Genomic DNA, 22002 nt, shown 5'->3' on the forward strand with positions numbered 1-22002 from the left:
CTCCAACCAACTTGAATTGGTCGAGTAGTCAGTTCACTCGTCCGCTTAAACAAGTGTCGGAAGTTCGAACTCTGCCTTGTACATACAACAATTCATTGGCCAGCGGCAGACCCTTAAATGAAGCTCAGATCCGTGACGGATTAGTCATTAACCTGTCGGGTTAGGGGATACCGTTTGGGAAAACCAAAAAAAAAAGGTCAGTCACTTGAACAGGAAACCCAGGTTGATTTTTTCCAGTTCCAGCAAAAATATTAAAAATCCTCAATGTCTCGAAAGCACCACCAGCACCACTCCGACGCATCCTCGTTGGCCGCGAAGTCGCGTCGCTTTGAGGCCTACAACCGGCTTCAGGCGGCGGCAGTGGCGTTCGGGGAGAAGCTTCCGATCCCTGAGATCGTGGCCATAGGAGGCCAATCAGACGGGAAGAGCTCCCTCCTAGAAGCATTGCTGGGTTTCCGGTTCAATGTCCGCGAGGTGGAGATGGGAACCCGAAGGCCCCTCATCCTCCAGATGGTTCACGATCCCACCGCCCTCGACCCTCGCTGCCGCTTCCAGGAGGAGGATTCCGATGAATACGGTAGTCCTGTGGTTTTGGCATCTGCCATTGCTGACATCATCAAGTCAAGAACCGACGCACTTCTGAAGAAAACTAAGACAGCTGTTTCTCCTAAGCCTATTGTGATGAGAGCCGAATATGCTCATTGCCCGAACCTAACCGTTATCGATACCCCCGGCTTTGTTCTTAAGGTGGGATAGAATGTTAATTAGTCTATTCTTTTGCTGAAAATTCTTTGTATTTAGATGGTCTTAATTGTTTTTGGCAGGCAAAGAAGGGGGAACCGGAGAACACGCCGGAAGAAATACTTTCGATGGTGAAGTCGTTGGCTAGTCCGCCCCACCGTATGCTCTTGTTCCTCCAGCAGAGTAGCGTCGAGTGGTGCTCCTCCTTGTGGTTGGATGCTATTCGTGAGATTGATCCAACATTTAGAAGGACTGTAATTGTTGTCTCCAAATTCGATAATCGTCTCAAGGTAACTTCTATTGTGCATTTAAGACATTGTGTTAGGGTTTAGGGTTTAGATAGTTGAATTGTACAAGTATCTAAATGCTGCTATTTGCTTTTGTAATGGACACAGGAATTTAGTGACCGGTGGGAAGTGGATCGGTATTTGAGTGCAAGTGGTTACCTTGGAGATGGCACTCGCCCTTTCTTTGTGGCCCTGCCTAAAGATAGGGGTAACATTTCAAATGATGAGTTCCGAAGGCAGATTTCTCAGGTGGACTCTGAGGTTCTTCATCATCTGCGTGATGTAGTCAAGGGTGGTTTTGATGAAGAAAAGTTTAACTCTCATATTGGTTTTACCCGTTTGAGAGACTATTTGGAGTCTGAACTTCAGAAGAAATACAAAGAAGCAGCGCCGGCAACTCTCGCGTTGCTCGAGCAACGCTGCACCGAGGTGACTGCAGACCTTGCTAGAATGAATTCAAAGATACAGGCCACCTCAGATGTTGCTCATCTCAGGAAATTCGCCATGTTGTATACAGCTTCTATAAGCAACCATGTGGTGAGTTATCATCATTATGGAATTTATGAGTGAGAAAATTTGAAAACTTAACTAGGTGTTGTATACTTAGCAAAAAAATTATTTATAGACACTATAATTTTCACTTGTTATGAATATTTTATGCTAGACAACATGCACTTTATGCTGTTCTGTGATTTTTAGACATCTTTTTAACAATGGTTATGAGCCTAGGTTCTCAAATTAGTAACTATCTTGTTTCCGATTTGTCAAGGGTGCACTTATTGATGGTGCAGCAGATCCTTGCCCTGAGCAGTGGGGGAAAACTACAACTGAAGAGCAATCTCAAAGTGGCATTGGAGCTTGGCCTGGTGTCATCACAGATATGAATCCCCCAAATTCTACTTTGCGCCTTTATGGAGGAGCTGCTTTTGAAAGAGTCATACATGAATTTCGATGTGCTGCCTATTCCATTGAATGCCCTCCAGTGTCAAGGGAGAAGGTACTTCATATACCTTTTAGAATTTAGATAACTGATTTGGAAACATATCATCTTTCCCTTTTTTCTTCCTCAATTTGAGATTCTTTTGATATGCTTTCAACAGGTTGCGAATATATTACTTGCCCATGCTGGCCGAGGCGGCGCAAGAGGAATAACAGAAGCTGCAGCAGAAATTGCTCGTTCTGCTGCTAGATCATGGCTTGCTCCTCTTCTTGATACTGCTTGTGACAGACTTGCTTTTGTTTTAGGAAACTTATTTGATTTGGCGCTAGAAAGAAACCGCAGTAATGACTCAGAGTGTAAGTGATTCTCCTTGCTGAAAATTTGTCATTGTTTCATTTGGTTGTGTATTTACCACTAGAATGTTATGAAATAAATCCTATGACAGAATTGCAAATGATCATTGTGTGAAATTGTTTTATCTTTTACTATATGTTTAATGCATCTAATTAGAGAAGCTGAGTGGTGGTTATTTTCATTGCAGATGCGAGTAAAACAGCTAACATGGACGGGTATGTTGGTTTTCATGCTGCATTAAGGTGTGCATACAGCCGCTTCATAAAGGATCTTTCAAAACAATGCAAACAACTAATTAGACACCACCTTGATTCAGTTACCAGTCCATACTCACAGGTCTGCTATGTCAATGACTTTCAAACATGTTATGCACCAAATGCTCCTCCTTTCAAAAAATTAAACCAGGTTGCAACATCTTCCTTTTTTCTTGAGCTGAGCGACACGGGTTCTGCATCCCATGATGTAGTAATGAGGGACCAGGAAAATATACCTCCAGAAAAGCATCATGCTCAAGAAACCACCCCAGGCAAAAATGCAGAAGCCAGAGAAGCTTTACATGAAAGCAACATTACTGTCCCTGAAACCCCATCTCCTGATCAGCCAGGTAATCCTATTCATGGATTGGCAAAAAAGGAGCATGGCATTTGCAACGACAATGGACCAAGAAAAAGAGCGTCTAGAATGACAGGGAATAGCAAGAATTCTGACCAGATCATCAGGATGCAAAATGGTGGTCTTCTATTTGGAAATCAGGAAAAATCTGGTTCTGCTTATTCAGAAATCTGTTTCTCAGCAGCGCAGCATTTTGCGCGAATTCGCGAAGTTCTTGTTGAGCGAGGCGTGACATCGACACTAAATTCTGGATTCCTAACACCTTGGTAAGCTTTTCTATGCATATGTAAATAATGTTATGCTTGTCATTGTAAACATTGCTTCTAGTCTATTGCATAAAAATTGACATTTCCTTTTGCAATGTTAGATTTACTTTTAGAAAGTTAGTTAGCAATGTCACATTGTATCACATTCTCTTTAAAGAAATAATGTAATGCCTTGCTTTTTCCTTGTTCCTTTTATTTTCAGTCCTATTTTAAGAAATAAGAAAAAACTAGGTCGTTAATGAGAGTATGAGACCATGACCTTGCATTTGATTATGTTGATACTGTACTTTTAAAAATTTTAATCACCCTAACTGAGATCATAACTTTATTTTGCAACACTGTTGTTTCTTGCCTACTTTTGTTGCAGCCGCGATCGGCTTGTTGTGGCTCTTGGATTGGATTTGTTTGCCCTGAATGATGAGAAGTTCATGGACATGTTTGTTGCTCCTGGTGCAATACAAGTGCTACAAACTGAAAGAGAATCCCTTCAGAAGCGGCAGAAGATACTCCAATCTTGCTTGAATGAGTTCAAGACTCTAACTCGGGAACTTTGATAATAAGAGTCACAGCCAGCTCTCCCACAGAATTTTATTTAATTCATTCACATTTAGTGAATTTCAATCACTGCAAGGTAAAACTTTGATATGGGGCCTTCCTCATTGTAATATATGCTTCTGTAACATGAATTTTCTTCATAATGGTTTCACTGATTTGTAGCTTGATGGTTCACAATTTAACATTTATCCTAAAATGAATTAAATTTCTTCTCAAGTAGCATGTTTTATTTGTCAATATTTATATACTCTCTTGTTTCACAAAATCACTTTTAAAAATTTTGGTACATTCATAATTTAATGTACCTTGATAAATATTGTGTAGCAAACTTTTAAATTGATAAATATTTTGGAACAAAAAAAAAATAACACTATAGCTCAAATAAGTATTGATTTCATTTAGGTAGGTGTGACACTAATCATTTTACTAGAATTAAGACATACTTTTATATCAACAATAAAAATCAAACTCCCATGATAACCATCTATTTCACATGTATATGCAAATAACAGAACTCATGTTATTGGCTGTCACTTGATCAGGTGTTAGTTCCAAAACTTATGGGTTGGTATCACTTAACATCTGCTGTAAAATGCTCTGTCAATTGATTGCAGATTGCCCTGCATGTTTGGAAGGGTAACTATTTTGGGACCATGAATGTGAACAGAAACAAGTCCTAGGTTTATGGTTCACTTTTAAGGAATTTGTTGACCCTTGTGAATTAAATGTCTCATTTTCTTGCTAACCAACTGGACAATAACATGATACCATGCATCTATGAATACCCTTCCTAATTTAGTGTTATCTCGTGCAACAAATAAACAGTTTAGGGAATGAGTTTCTCCACCTTGAAACTTTTATTACAGGAAAAAATAAACTAAAATAAAATTAAAAAATATGCTCTAAATGTGTGTGTGGAGATTAGGAGATAGACTTGTTAACCGGCAAATATAGGCTTATAATGATAATGTTCATGATGCAACTCTGCCCTATGTTTATTAGATTTAATTCATATTATGAAATTTCATCTAGTACTTTTTTGGTTGACTGAGTCATATTGTTAGTTAGCTTAATTTATAAGTAAAAATTTCAAATGATACTTTGCAAGAAAAAAAAAAATTAGTTGTCATGCTTATATTATACATGAATGATATTTCTTTACTTTTGAAATTTATATAATTATCCATATCAACCTTTCATACCTTGTCAAAATGTTAACTCATACTAGGTTATTAATGGGACCATGTTATTAAGTCTGGGTCTAATAAAAATAAACAATCCGAGTTCAATGAAATAAAAAGAAATAAAAAAAAATATAGGTACTAAGGGTTTTCTTTCAACTACTTTATCTTGACTCAGATTTTTTTCAAATACCATATATTTAACTAAAAAATTATACTAAATTCATTATTGTATTATATTCTACCAAAATGCGTTTAGATATATTCAACAGGAAAGAAAAAAGATAAAGAAATAGATGGTGTTTTGTCTTATAGAAATGAATGAGCGTTTGAATATTAATAGTATTATCTTAGATGTTAATCATGTCACGACGATACATAAAATTATGACTTCAAACAAAAACAATCCAAGAGAAAGAACCTAAAATAAGAGGGAATGACAGCTAATTATGCAAGCATTCTTTATTATTCTCTCATCAACATTCAACAAAACCTTCTTTGAATTTGCAAATTGGCAAGTAGCAAATCAAAAATATTAAAATACCCACCAAAGTCAGTCCCAAAATTAAATGTGGTCCCCAACAATTCTTATTCCTCCTTGACCTCATATTACTAGTGACCTACTCCAACAACATAGTTATTATTACAATCCAATCGTAATTAATACCAATGGCTTATACTACTATCCAATAGTAATGAATATCATTGGGATCATTAATAATTACTTTGGAATGCAATTACTCCTGCCGTTACCCGTTTGACATAATCTCTTAAGCTAATCTCATCCACTAGATATGTTTTCCTTCTTAATTATGTTTCATATAATGGTGGAGCTTGGAGACATAATTTCTCACTATAATTTTTCTTTGGGTTACATGTCTTTTTTAACATACATATTAAAATTATTATTAATAAAAATTTGTAAAATTATTATTCTAATAAATATCGAGCAAATACATTAAAAATTAAATTTTGCATTTTTCTATAAAAATTTTCTTAACTAATAAGTTTAGCATATGTCCTTCCTTAACCAAGCTCTTTTTTGTTATTATTCTTGTCCATATGATTATTTATATATGCATGAAATAATTCGGAAAAAAAATAATTATAAGATTGTTTGCCGAAATAGAGTAATTTAGAATGTAAATATTATATATAATTTATTATGCTTGGAATTGAGTAGAAAATGAAAATGAAGAAAACTTAAAAAACATTACACTAAGTACTAAATGTATGAGAAAACGTGAAAATAAAAGAATGACAAATATATTGAATTAATTTCTTTTTTAAAAGAAAATTGACAGATACTACTATTATTTTTCAAAAAGAACATTTAATTCTTGACTAGTCATTTAGTAAATCACAATCATAAAGGTCCATGGTCAATAATAGTGGATGCCATGTTCAAAAACCATTAAGACGTTTGGTTTGAAGTAAGCTGTCGTGGTCTTATTGTCGAAGCTAGCTTAGTAGTTGATTAGGGAAATGATTAGGTTATGATGATGATGATTAAATTTGTAATTACAATTAAGAGGAAAACGCCACCTATATATAGTGATAAGCCATTGTTTTTACCGTAACCCCTTAAATGTCCTTAGACCAATTCAATATATATAATAACTTGTATTTTTGTGTTACGTAAAATATAATTCTTTCTTTAGGTAATAATTCAGTATTACAAGTCATTGACTAGTTGTCTAGTTCAGTCTAATTGTTTGAACAACTAATATATACTAATAATGAGTAATAATCATAATAATAATAGTATGAATTTTTTTTTCTTTTGTTGTCTATAGTATTTTTTAATTTAATAGGTTAAGAATTAATTTGTCATGAATTTAAATTCTATTTAAGGATAATGGATTATTGCATATACAAGGCAGAATTCACACTAATTATTTAAACGGACGACGAATGAGCTGATCACTCGATTAACCTAAATTGATTGAGGATGAATTATTTTAATTTATACTTTTATGTCATTATTTTTGTTGTGGTAAGTAATTTTGTGTCTATCCACTTATATGTGGATATGGTTATTGTTACTAACACACAGATATGAATGAATTACTATGGGAAGTTTATTGCACTAACAATGTCTTTTTTGACTTGGATTTGAACGATTCTAAATTTGTAAGTCACTTGCATGATCCTAATTAATACAGATAAAATTCTAGAAAAAAAAAAGAGTAAAGGCATATATATACTACCATTTATTTCTATTTATTTAAATTTTTTTATGATAGTTACTGACTTACTGGTTCCTACCAAAACTGAGTGGGTCAAACCGGCATAGTCTATGAAGTATGAAATGGAAAAATAGGCATTGAATTCTTTAATTTTACTGTGACAATTAAATATATTTTGTTGTCAACGAATTATAATTCAAATGACATAATCTTTTTATTTTTATTATTAGGATTGGCTACTTTCACTACTTGAAGGTTTTCTATTATTTATTTATTATTTTTTTCCTCGTTAAAATAGAAATATTTACTTCTTTATATATTTGTATTTGCGGCTGGACTAATTTGCAAAATTAAGTTTAACGGATTTTGTTGACTAACCTGTGAAATGAGCGTATAAACTTGAATTTATTTTGCTAGCAAGTTCACAAAATGAAAGTAGAATAAATTCAAATGTATATATATAACAACCAAGGTAGAGACTAAATCAATTTTCGCAATAGTCCAAAGTCACCCTACGTTAGATTAAGTTTTTTATTTTGTATTCTTTAATTACCGTTGAAATAATTGAATAATTTTAGACATAATATATATTATTAAGTTAAAAAAATAACTTTAGACATAATATACACGTATTAAGTTACAAAAAATAACTTTGAATAATAATCATCTCTCTAATCCTGTCGTTTTTGCAACATTAGTCGCAAAACAGACCAAAATTCTCGTATATATTGCGGCCACAACTACAAAGAGGCATTGTCTAATTTCATTTTCACCTTTAGTTTTCATAGCATTGTGGAAAGGAAGAAAAAAGAGAGAAAAAGAGGAAGAAAAGACTGAAAAGAAGAAAAAGAAAAGAAAAAAAGGCCATGAAATGGTGATATTAACGGGCTCAATATTGATAAACATATTGTAGATTATCTATGAGTTTTTTTTTAATGATTCTATTTGTTTTTATAATTTTAATAAATTTTTAATTAAATTTTTATTTTTTTTTATTGAGTCTTTATACTATATCAGATTTTGTAATTAAGTTTTTATTATAATAAAAATGCTGAAATTAACAGAATATTTCGTTAAGCAAAATGAATATATCAAACACTTGACTGAATATTCTGTATAGTTTAATAGAATATTTCTGTTATTTTTAATATTTTTATCACGATAAAAACTTAGTTATAAAATCTAATATAGTATATAGATTTAATTGAAAAGAAACAATATATAGAGATCTAATTAAAAATTTAATAAAATTATAGAAAATAATAAAATAATTAATTTTTTTTTTAAAATAGTAGATTATCTGTGAGGTTAGTCCCGTATAAATAATAATATTGTAAAAAAAAATTGCATGTAATTCACATGTATTTGGCTACTTATATAGGTAAGAAAATGTACCCAATTTTAGATTGTGAATATGTCGCAGTCAAGTAGCAAAATAAAAGTAATTTACTCGTAACTAAAATGTAATTCTTAATTTTTGATCATTTATCTGGATAATAAAGTATATTTTTATAATTTAAATTTTTTTAATTATTTTTAAATTATTTAAATAGCTGGTTTAATTAACTTTTTGTTGGGCCAATCGTAGAGAGTTTTTAACCACCGAAGAGATTCCAGAGAGAAATCAAGTGAGAGAACATAAGATGAAAAAACACCACATCCAACTCAAAACTTTAAGGTATCAAGTTAATGGGTCTCTCCTCTTATAAACTCCTCACTTTTTCTTGCTTTCTTTGATGTAGGACTAATTTCGACGGTTCTCACACTTGCAACACTAACAATACTTTTGTTATTGGTCTGAGTGGTCAATGATACATTAACAAATTACGCGGTTTACAAAATTTGTTTAGAACAATTATTTACATAATTAGAGATTAATTAGGAATTTTTAAATTGTAAAAGAGCATTTCATCTTTCGAACAAATGATCAGAGATATCGAAAGAACATTTATTCTTATATTACTTTTTTTTCCCGCAAAATATAAAATTAATATACAAAATTATAAAAAAAATTATATTTACACAATTTAATAAATGATTGTGTAATTTATAGTTCCATATATATCCCTTTTTGATCCAGGTACAATACATAACCCTTTTTCACCTTCTATAATTCCACTCTTTATTCGTTTATTTTAGAGTATTTATCTATTTTGTTTCTTAAAGAATTTTGAATCAGATATTTTAATCTTTAACTAAAATTAATTATTTGATTGATTCCTAACAATTAACTTTATTAGTCACTTAAGTTTTTTGTTCCGTCAATTCTAATGGAAAACAAAATAGTTCCTAAAAATTCTAACTAGGGACCAAATGGTCCCTAACCTCCTCTGTTCGGAAACGACACTATTCTCTCCCAATTTTCATCATATCTTGCATAACATTAATAATCTAACATTGTAACTTCAAGCTACATAATGCACACTCTGCAATTTCAATGTTCACAAGAAGAAAAATCCTCAACTTGTTCTCAACCAATTCATACTCAGAAAACTAATGACTATGTCTCTCAAGTACTTGTCATCTTCAATGGATCTCATGAATCTAGACAACAAATATGATTTGTTAAGACCCGTCGTCATCGCTTTCATCTCCCTCCTCCTCTGTCCTATCATTTTCATGATCACATTGTCCACCACTCTAATCGCTTCCTTCAACTTCTTCTCCGAACCAATATTCCGTAATTGCTTCAGTTTTCATATGTGCGGCAACGACGACATTGCTCGTTGTACTAATAGCTTGGATGCGAGGTCGAAACTGTTTGCCAACTTGGACTCTGGAAAAGAAGGAATGAAGCACTCGGGTCCATTCCAAATGAGAATTTGCATATGATGTCGAAAGAGAATCTTCTCATGATGTCCCAATGTCCAACAATCTATATTACTTGCCGGAGAGTGGAGAAAGGCATGCCCTTGAGGTAGTTGTGGAACTTGGTCTTAAGGATGTGGTGGACGTTGTCGGGATTGGAGGTGATACTGTTATCGAGGACGCGGAGGTGGATGCTTCTAGTGGATGAAATGCAGAGGAGGTAGGTGTACCAGCCACAGAGATTTAGGAAGTGTGTGGTTCATGACATGTTGAAATAGGTGCGACACACGTAGTATTTACACTATGGTTTGGTCTTAGAGCTAGTGGGTGAAGTGCAGAGGAGGTAGGTGTACCAGCCACGGAGATTTAGGAAGTGTGTGGTCTATAATATGTTGAAATAGGTGCGACATGCGTGGTATTTACACTATGGCTTGGTCTTAGAGTTGAAGAGGAGGAAGGATCAGAAAAGATGGAAAAGAAGATTGTAAAGGTGAAGAAGGAGAGTATAAATATTAAGGTTATGCGAGATACGATAAAAATTGGGGAAGAATAGTGTCGTTTTCAAACAAAAGGGTCAAGGATCATTTTGTCTCATGTTAGAATTGTCAATGATCATTTTATCTCTGTTAGAGTTGTCAAGAATAATTTTGTCTTCCGTTAGAGTTGACGAAACTAATGATCTAAGTGACTGACAGAATTACTTATCAAGGATCAATCGAATAATTAATTTTAGTTAGAAACTAAAATGTTTAGTTCGAAATTTTTTGAGAAGCAAAATAAATAAATACTCTTTATTTTATTGTATTGTTGATTTAGGTAAGATAGACATGACTAACTTAGACCTAGCTAGGTAAAAATTAAATAAAAAATAAAACTATTCATAGTACTGCAATTGGACATTGGAGTTGTATGTAACAAAAGATTGAGTGAAGTAGTACCAAAGGGCAAAGGCATGTTCGATATGGAGCATGGACATAGTTGCATTTATGTGAGATATATATCAAATGAGAAAGTTTAGGGCAGTATTTTTATTAAAATTTGGCCAGCACTTAATTATCGAAAAAAATGAGTAATTTTACGTCATTTAATATAATTTTACACTATTAAAAACATTAATAATGACTAATTGATGATTACAAATCATAAAATCTACTGATTCCTTAACATTTCTTATATCAAATACGTGTGCCAAAAGGTGTATGAATTATTTCGATCTTTTTGAAATTTTAATAGCAAAATCCAGCATATTGTTACGCCGTTGGATATATAAATAACTTTTACGTATATGAATGAGAGGTGTAAAAAATATATAGGTATTTATATATGGGACAAATAAAAGAAATAGGAGATTCTCAACGCTCTACTATAGAAGTAACATCATATAATAATCTAATAATAAGAGAGATAAAAAAGTAAAGTGCTCATCAATTAGGAATTGTGAATTTGTTGAAGCGCTTTCTCCAACTTCAAAGCCGACGCCATTATCTCTTCCACACTAGTTGATACATTATTAAAGATGAACTTGTTCCTAACCTTCCATAAGAACCAGCTCAAAATCACCATCATCATTCTCTGAGAAGAGCTATTGGGTTGAGTATGCAAGGCTTCCATTCTCAAGTTCCTCTCAACATAGAAATCAGAGTCTTCAGTGCTCCTTCTAGTAGCTTAGAAATCAGAGTCTTCAGTGCTCCTTCTAGTAGCTGGTAAGTCCATTTTTGACCAAATTTCCTTTGATTTTACACAATGAAAGATGCAATGATTGATTGTTTTTGGAAATTGTAAGCATCTTCGGCAGATAGGTTGAATCGATGGGATGCGATGATAAAGCTTTTGTAGTACTAGAAGCTTTTCATGGAAGCACTTCCAGAGAAAAATTTTAATCTTCCTTGAGATTTTCAACTTCTACAGTTCTCGCCACGAATTTTGTTGTCTCATAATCTCTGGCCAAAATTCAATGGGAGGATGCAAGAACCTATAAGACACACGGTACCAGTACTCACTTCATATAAACCACTTTTATTAAGGGTCCAATAAATTTTATCTTTTCCACCTCCAATTGTTGTTGCTAGCACATGCTGACTAGTGTCCTCAGAAAAAATACTTCTAATTAGAGTTTTATTTCACTAACCATTAGAAAGTATTAAGTCTTTGACCATCAATAGTGATTGATTTTGTAGATTGGAAGTTTCAGATGAAGAAACAACATAAGGATGTAGAAGAGTAAGCCAAAAATCACTGCAGATTCGAATACTGGATCCATCACCAACTCGTCAAACCAGCCCTTCCAATATTAATGAGCCTCCTTCCAATATTAATGAGTACTATGTTATTTAATTAAATAATTACAATTTAAATTATAGCTCGATGGCAAGTTCACAAGTCAATTACCATAAATATATAGATGGATAAATATGAAAGAATAATAAAAATCAATTAATACTCTCTATTTTATATTATATGTTGTATATAAGTATTAAAATAATCATTAAATTTTATTAAAAATATTAATAATAAAAAGCATGATAGTAGGTAAAATTTAATTCATAACTTCTTAAAATTATACAATGACGTTTAATTTGTAATAAAAATAAAAATGAAAAAAGACTATTAATTTAAAATGGATAAAGTAATTAATTAATATAGATTTTGAATGTGTAATTTTTAAATATTTAATTATCTAAAATGTATAGAATGATAATTGTTCATAATCTTGTCCCAAATAACAATCCTGACCTAAAATAAAGACCTCCCCATTATTATAGGTCGCTCCGACCATAATAAAGAAGTTGTTCTATTCATTGAGATATCTAGAATTGGAAATTGTTTAATCCACCGACAAAAAAAAAAACACGAGTCCCATGATTCGATATTGGCTCGACTTGAGAAGTAAGTAGCAACACTTTTCTCCACTAAATAAAAATACATAAATGGTTCTAATATCATGAAGTTTTAAATTTTTATTTAATTTATATTATTGTATATTACTGAACCTATAACATATTAATTCTTCGATTATTGAAAAAAAATGTGATTCATGTAAAATTAATAATTTATATAACGTCTAAAGGAATATAAGTACAAAATAACTATAAAAATGATAGTAACACGGCTATTTAATTTTGATGAAAGTTAGTTGTTAAAATTTAATTATTCTATTGATGTGAAAAGATAACGGGGGACAAATACTCTCAATTAATCAAATCAATAGACAATTATTGAGCCTTGAGTAAGAAGCTAAGAATAAATCGAAGGAACTTTCTAACAATCTTTTTCTTAATTTTCCCTCTCTCTTGTATGTGTAAGCTTAAGGGGGTTTCATTTAATTTATGAGAGCAAAGGGAATATATATGGGGCCATCATGTTTGACTAAACAACCGCACCTGTTTTCTTTGCCTTAAGAGAAGGAAAATGCAGCGTTGAAGCAATACACACGCTTTTTTTTTTTATTAAATTAAAGAGTGATTCGAATTTGTAATTTTTTAAATAAATATAGAGAGACTATATCATTTGAATATAACTCATTAGCTAATACACACTCTTTACTCTTGCTTTCAGTCAGATCATAAATCCATTAAATTCTTGGATCCAGAGGGATAGGGTATTTTAATATTCTGGATAAATATTTTTTATTTTGGATTTTGACTATTTATTAAATTTTTTTTAACAATTTAAAAATTTACAATTAATTTTTAATTATTCAAGTAATTGATATAAGTGATACTTATTATTAGTTTAAATTATAAACAACTTCTGATATATCAGCAGGTCAATATTTATAACAGTTATTTAAATTTATTATTTAAATAAATGATGATTAGGTACTTATTAAAAAAATTTAAATTATAAAGAATTATTTTGTCTTTCGAATAATTAATTAAAAATTGAAAAGGACAACTAGTCTAATATTATAGAAATTGATGTGTTATATGTATGAATCTTTCAAATAGTTAAAATATAGATCGAATATGAGTATTTTAAAATATTTATTTAGAAATAGCAAACTTTAGTTTTGAAATTTTTCATTTGTTTCAAAATATATATCACTTTAAAATATTGGTATATCACTTGAAATTTTGGTATGTAGTAAAGAATTGTATGAGAAAAATGCTTATTATGAAAAATAAGAAGATCTAATTAATAAAGACTATTAAATTAAAATTATCATTAAGTGGTTTACATTTTTTTTAAGTGATTCATGTGACTATTTTTTTTTATAAGAATTTTTCAAATCATAAATAATTCTATGGACCACTATAACCATAAGACAACATGATTTAAAACTTTGGCAAAGGAACACTAATTAAGACGACAACATAATTTAAAACTAGTAGTTTGTGTAGTAGTTCACCTCCGTGTTTTAGAACTAAAAAAAACATCCTAGCTAAGCTAATTATTGTAATTAGTAATAGTTAATGATACATCAAGTCTTTGTATATATCCTTTTATTGATTAAACTAACAATACTTTTCTAGATTATTGATTTTATCTTTTTCTACGAGTATAAAATAGTCCCCTTACCAGGAAGTTTCATACATTAATTTCCTCTCATTCTCTTCTCTCTGAATTTAACTCAAAAAAGTTATCTTGTTGTACTTCTTTGTCCAAACACAAGTCAATATTAATGCTAAGAACTCATAAAAAAAAGCACATTTTAATTATAAGATTGCTTCCGTTATGGCTTGTGGCCACAATAATAATGGTGATACTGACCAATCCAACCTACCTTACTATTAATCAAACGATTTAATTTTCTTATCTTATCTTCATTCTTGAGCTTCTCGTGTATATTTAGATGTAAATTAATTATTAATAACGTATACCCAAGAAATATGTCAATTAAGCTATCATCACAAAAAAAAAATTAAAATTAAATTATTATAGCAAAACATCTCTTAATAAACTATATAACAGATTAACTTTATCCTGAATTAATTTACTGCATAAATATGTAATAGGAAAAAACTATCTAAATAATATGGGAGATATAATAACTAATATAGGATTGACAATTTTTTTATTCAAAATCCTGTTATTTTTTAAAAATGATTATCAGAATTGTTTATTTTTTATTTTTTTTAAAATATATTAGATAAATTTACTATCTAACACCAAGAAATATATTAGTAATTAATCTATTACATAAATATATTTTAAAAAGAAATTATTCATAAAAAAATTAATTAATCTTATAAAATTAAATATTAAAAATCAAAATAATATACTTTGTTAAAAGATTTATTATTTTTCAAAAAAATTATTAAAAATAAAGACGAATATTTATTTTTTTGTAAGTAATAAATTAAAGAAGAATGTTAAAAGGTCAATAAAATTTGTAATGTGTAACTATTTATTAGCCTTTATTAATATTTTTAATGATGTAAGATGATATCTAATAATGTAGAATTATTTATTTTTTTTATAATTAAATATTATCCAAATTTTAATAAAAATAAATACTGGTTTTTTAGACTTTCTTTAAATTAAATTTAAAAGCATAAGTGATGTGGAATTTGCCTAACAGAGTATGAACTGGACAAGCACAAGTGTCAAACTTTACGGCAGAAGGTTTTGTTGAGATTAGAAAAATGAGTAGCTGTCTCTTTGTTTCTATCTTTGAATACGAAGCAGTGTATCATAACATGTGCCTAATAGTACCTCTCTGCCTTAGACCGGCCGTGACGGTGAGATAATTAACAACCTTGGCGGACCCTGCAAAGTCACCATTTCAAATTATACAAAATTTTTCGTACGTTTCTCAAACGTCAGTATTTAAGTGATTTTAACCCTTCATTAATATATATTTTTATAATTAAAATTAACCATTAAAAATACTGAAATATTAATATTTTAAAAATATTTAAAAATCTTTTCAAAATATATGCTTTGAGATTCTGTTAAGAAAAGAAAAATATATGTATTGATATTACATATTTACTAATATATTCAAATATAATAAGTTTAAATTTCAGTTACCTAAGTGTGGAAAATATATATTTATCTTCATTAATAATGTAAATGGGTTCTCAATTAAGTGACTAACTACACATTTGCGAATGCCAACAATTTGATCACGTAATATAGTAATTAAGAATTAACATCATTCTCTTTTTAGTATTTTAGCAAAGTGAAAATTTAGGTGTATTCGACTTCACATAAAGTCAATTTTACCTGAAGTCAATTAGATGATTTGACTGATTTAACTAAATTTTCATCTAACGATTTTTAGTTATTAACTTCACGCAAAATCAACTTCACCTGAATTTTCATCTTTCAATAAAAAAATATTATGTATCTATCAAATAATTAGTCATTAAATCAGATATTATATTTTGTATAAAAATATATGTGTTATTTTATTAATTTTAATATATATTTTATGAATAAAGTTTTATATTTAAGTAAAATACTTAACCAAATTTGGCCAAATTATTATAATCACTTTTCAAATTATGTATCTTTTTTTCTTTATTTCTTTTTTCTTCTCCTTCTCCTCTTCTTTTTTTTTTCTTCTCCTCCTCCTTCTCTTTCAGAATACTTAATTAAATCTAATCAAATTATTATAATGCTTTTTAAATTATGCATTTTCTCTTTTTCCTCCTCCTCCTCTTACTAATATTTCAATTACTGTTTTTCTTTCCCTTCTTTTTTCTCTTTCTTTCTTTTTTTATTGTCGTCATCATCACCACCAACACTACTACTTTCTCCTTCTCTTCCCTTTTTTTATTTGATTTCTTCTTTTCATTCGTTTTCATCATCATCATCATCGTTATAATTATATCGTCATCATCATTATCGTCATCTTTATCAATATCATCGTTATTTATTATTATCGTTATCATTGAATTTTTGTAATATTAATGATGTTGTCTAATCCAAAATTAATTTGGATGTGTGTTTTGTTCATAATTCAGTTTTATTTGTGTACTTGTTTTTGAAACTGAGTTTGCGTGTCACAATCATTAAATAATTTCGATATAAAAATTAAGAAATTTATGTGTATTTGTTAAGAAATTTCGGTGTATTTTTATTCTGATAAGTTCTGCATAATTCAAAATTCAGTACAACGATGAGGGGTTCAACCCTTCCTTCTTCAAAGTTAAGGAGAATATTATCTACAAGTCCGATCAAAAAGCATACAATTTATCCGATTATTCCTGCACATTAACTTATTAATGAGATGTTGCAATACTAAAGTGTTAATCATTCCATAACTAGCTAATTGTGTTAGGCCATGACAAATTATTCTAGGTCTTGCAACTGCTTTTTCTTCTTTTTCATCATCATCATCATCTTCTTTGTTTTCTTATTCATCTTCTCTTTCTTGTTTTACCTTCTCAAGTTTTTTCTTATTTTACTTTCTTAACAAGAATAAAAACAATGAATCTACATTCATTTAACTAAAAAAAGAAATAAATAAAGAAAAAAAGAAAAAAATATAGCATTAAAGAAGATATTTTTGTGTTTTTGTAGCAAAGTTTTTGTGTAAAAATAAAAAAAATTATGTGTATTTGTTAAAAAATTTTGGTGTATTTTTATTCTGATAAGTTTTGTATAATTCAAAATGCTTTCTCTTCATCCTCTTCATATTCTGCTGCTTCTTCTTCATCTTCTTCTTATTATTTTATTTTCTCATAATTCTTCTTGTTTCACTCTTTTAAGAAGAATAAAATAAAAAAAAATTAATGCTGCAAAATTACTAGGAAAAAAGGAGGAAAAATGCAGCAATAACAACAGTAATAAAAGAACGACGATGAAGAGAAAACACGCGAAGAAGAAGAAGGAACACGATGAAGAAGACGAAGAAATACGAAGAAGAAGAAGGAAGAACACGAAGAAGAAAAAGAAACACGAAGACGAAGAAGGATATGTTCACGTTAGTGAAGCAAACGTGTGTACACGTTGCATGTAATGAAAATAATTTTTGTTGAATTTTGGTTAATTTGGTTGGATTTAGTTGCCAAAAAGACTTGAATATGTAATATGATAGATATTTTATATTTAAATATATTTTTATACAAATGACTGAGTAGATAATTTTTTTTAGTGCACAACATATAAATTTTGGTGCATGACACAAAGTTTTGAAGGACCATATGTCCGTAATATTAATATCCAACTAACAAAATGCGCATAATACAAAATTTTTGTGGATAGTACAAATTTCAGTAAGTAGAATAGAATATTAATTCATCCAACCAACAAAATATATTTATAGAAAAAATTTATGTACTATATACAAATATTTTTATATTATATTAATAAATTTATATTATGTACACAAATTTATATGTTATATCAATAAATTTTCAAACTTGTGCGTACATTATCACCGCATAAAATAGTTGTTTTTTAATTCAATTATCAAGGAAGAAAAAATATCCATATTTGGAAACAAGATTATAATATAATTCTTCAAATTAAATTAGTCAATTTCATGACAATAATAGAATCAATTGATCGATGAAAAAAAATAATTTAACATCTAAATCTATAAAACTAAATTTTATATTTAATTAATTAAACTATAGATATTAATTTGAACGGTGCATTTATACACATTATATTTAGACAATAAAAGAAAAGGAAAACATTTATAATAATAATTAAATTGTACTTAAGGATTCTGAGGTTAAGTTGTCACCCTCCTCACAACTCTTGCTAATGAAAACCCCCAATATGACACCTAATAATACTTTACTTTGTTTATGACCCTATAGTCAAGCCGGCCAATAACCTCTCTAAATTTTTCCCCTCTAATTTAATTAATTAAGTGGATCCAAGTTAATTGTATTTTGACAACATATAATAATATAATTTAGTCATGAATAGATGTGTATGAACCAATTGCCGCCTAACACATAATGCACTGTTGAAACCTATGAAAAGTATGCACATGACAATATATGAGGATAAATAAATAACAAGGTTTGATAAAGTTATGGCATCTTTGAATATTTTTAATTTGTTTTTGTGTATGTCTGTTAATTAAAGGTTAATTATTTTTTGGAATATATAAATTAAAGTAAGAATGGGTGTTGGTGTTTCAGTTAATGTGTGTGTCTAATTGAGGAATAATGCATTAAAGTTAACTCTTAATTCATTTTCAAAAGATAAGAAACTTTTTAAAGTAGTTATATTGCTTGAAGCAGTTGAATTTAAAGTCGGAAAAGTCTCAAGAACCTGTAGATCAGATTCCAATAAATTTTAGCCAGTATTTAATAATATTTTATTTTTCTAATATTTTTCAAATTTTAATTAGTATTCTTGAGATATTGACCAGATACTTTCTTAAAATTATAAATTTGTATCATATAGCTTTTTTTATTATTATTTATAGAAGAAGACATAACATATATAATACCTAGAAGGAGTCTAGGAAATTAAAGAAATTAATTAACTAGTCTATTTTAGCTTCTTGTAAGGTGTCTTAATCTTTTTAAAATGAAGAAGCTTGAAATTAAACTAAGTCATTTAAGAATATAATAAACAAAAGGATGATATTTCTTATTTTAGGGAGTAGACACAACACAAGACAAATCTTCATATTGTAACAATATGTGCTGATTACATTACTAATATATCATTGATTGTGATTGTGATTGATAATTGATGAGCATTTGAAAAATGGAGAGTGAGTTCTCCAATCATCTCTCTCCAACACTAGAGTTGAGGAACTAATAATAAAAAAAAAATATCATGATCATCATGACTTGACTTAACTTTTGAATGGTGTATTTTGTTGCTGAAGATATCACACACTCTAAATTCATAAAATTGGTAATTAATTGCATGGTGTCATATGTTCATTGCAAGTCATTGTTCAATGCTTACTCATTTCCCACTTGAATTTGAAGTGGGCATGGTATCTATTATTTGGCTCCATGACCAGCCAATTAATTGTATATCTCACTCATTTTAGAAGCTCATCATTTTTTTTATTGGCAACTTTCTTTTTTGTCCTTAACAAATAAGATTTTATTTTTATTTACCAAGTGCCACGGATTTTTTTTTTTCTTATTTAGGACCAAATCTGTTACTATCCATTTAACCAATTGGTGACTTAGAATCTAGCGCTATACATCAAATAATCTAGCCCTATCAAAAGAAGAGATTTTGGGAAGCTGATGTCAATTTTATTTTGATAAATTCTTATATGATTTTATGGTATATTTTTTATTAGTGGAGTAATTATGTCACTTAGTTATAATTATCAATGTGTTTATAATAGAAAATCACGATAGAAAATTTTGAATTGAAAGAGTATATTAAAAAGTTTGAAATTTTCTTCAACTTTATATATAGTTTTTTAAAAGGGAGCTATTTAGATAAACACATCTAAAATATTTTTTTAAAAATATTTTTTAATAATTAAAATTTAATACATATAATTAATTAAACTATGTTATTTTTATCGAAATTAGGTCAGATAAATTAATTTGACTGAAAAAATAGTGAATCAAATCTTAAACCGATCTAAATTAATATTATTTTTTCTAAAAAATGACTACGATATTCTTATTATAAAAAATAATTAAAATATTCCTATTAATTTTGACAAAAATAACATGATTTAATTGATTATATGTGTTAAATTTTAATTACTAAAAAATATTTAAAAAAAGATGTTTTAGACATTTTTATCTGAGTAGCTCCCTTTTTAAAAACATTCTATGCACATAAAAAATTAACTGTATGTTTGTATATTTATATATATTAATTTATATATTTTTTAATTAAATAATTAATCATTAGAATAATTAAACATGCTACAATAAAATAATTAAAATTATAATAGACAAATAATCAAATTTATTTATAATAGTATAATAATTTTTAATAAGATATCAGTTATCAAATATATATTTCTATAGATAGCTAATTGATATTATTTTTTAATATATACGTAGTATGATTACAATTGTTTGGTTATATGGCGACAGTAAAATTTGAGTAATACCTCATGCACATTAAATATATGGTTTAAAAAGTTTTGGCTCATATAAAATATTTTTTTAGTGAATATCGAATTCGAAAGATATGGTTAAGAGATATAAACTTTTATCTATTTATGTCAAGTTGCGTTGATAATTTATTCCCATACCTATCACAATAAATAGTGATAGCTAAAAAACGTTTCTTATTTTGCACTTAATTAAACCTTCAATAATAAATTCATATAATTTATTAATTTTGCATAACAGAATAAGTTTGAAAAAAGGGATCCCTCCACAATTCTAATATAATGATTATCCTTTAAAATTATTTAAACCAATTCATAAAAGCACTGAGTTTGTCTTATTAGCATTTGGTCCCCTTTGACAGACAAACCCTCTTTTTTTCAATACAAACAAGTAAATCAGAATTTGATTCCCCTTTTTTTTTATTGCTTTTCAAGATTTTATTTAAAGTGTGGAAAGGAAAAAGGAAAAAAGGAAAAAAAAATAAAAAAATCTAAACCACTCACTCAAGTGGACTGTGGATATGAGATTACATTATATTACCAATCAGCAATTTTGGATAATGAAATTAAACATTATTATTATTTTGGAATCCCACAACTACAAAGTGCTCCTGTACTTCACTTTAATTTGTTTTGGGAACCGAACTGATTCACATTCATGATCAAAGTATATAAAATAAAATATACTGGTGATTAAAAATTAATGAATGATTATTATGATATTAATTAGTGATTATGTGTGGAGTGGCTGAAGATATTGTGGATTAATTAATTAAATCTAATGGTGCATGGAAATTATTGACCGTTGAATCTAATATAGCAATTGTCACAAAGCATATATTGCACTTTGCTTTGGAATGCAAGAAACCTTTAAAAAATTGAATAATAGAAACCCACTGTCTACAGTGCCATTAAATAGTCACCAATATGGATTGTTGGTGTTGCCAGCTTTTAAGTAATTTATCACACTCTCATATGGTTCTCTAACAAGCAAGCTAAATTAAATTGCACAATATTAGAAGTTTTATTTTATTTTGGTCTAAATAATAATAATAATATAAAATATATATTTATTATAATTATAATAAATTTTATTTATTTAATATTTA

General features: G+C 29.0%; 1 protein-coding gene across 1 annotated transcript; it reads left to right on the forward strand.

The window, feature by feature from the left end:
* Positions 1–263: 263 nt before the first annotated feature.
* LOC107462631 (dynamin-related protein 5A) lies at positions 264–3971 on the forward strand. Its single transcript, XM_016081258.3, has 7 exons — positions 264–747; positions 825–1031; positions 1137–1565; positions 1798–2025; positions 2129–2324; positions 2510–3200; positions 3568–3971. The coding sequence occupies exons 1-7, from the start codon at positions 265–267 to the stop codon at positions 3752–3754; spliced, it is 2421 nt and encodes an 806-aa protein (XP_015936744.1). The 5' UTR covers position 264; the 3' UTR covers positions 3755–3971.
* Positions 3972–22002: the final 18031 nt, after the last annotated feature.

This window comes from Arachis duranensis, chromosome 8, assembly GCF_000817695.3.
Source record: "Arachis duranensis cultivar V14167 chromosome 8, aradu.V14167.gnm2.J7QH, whole genome shotgun sequence".
In the NCBI taxonomy this organism is placed as follows: domain Eukaryota; kingdom Viridiplantae; phylum Streptophyta; class Magnoliopsida; order Fabales; family Fabaceae; genus Arachis; species Arachis duranensis.

Coding starts and splice junctions, on each gene's coding strand:
- LOC107462631 (XM_016081258.3), top strand. CDS start 265: ATGTCTCGAAAGCACCACCAGCACCACTCCGACGCATCCTCGTTGGCC. Junction 1,566..1,797: donor CTTCTATAAGCAACCATGTG/GTGAGTTATCAT, acceptor CGATTTGTCAAG/GGTGCACTTATTGATGGTGC. Junction 3,201..3,567: donor TCTGGATTCCTAACACCTTG/GTAAGCTTTTCT, acceptor CTTTTGTTGCAG/CCGCGATCGGCTTGTTGTGG.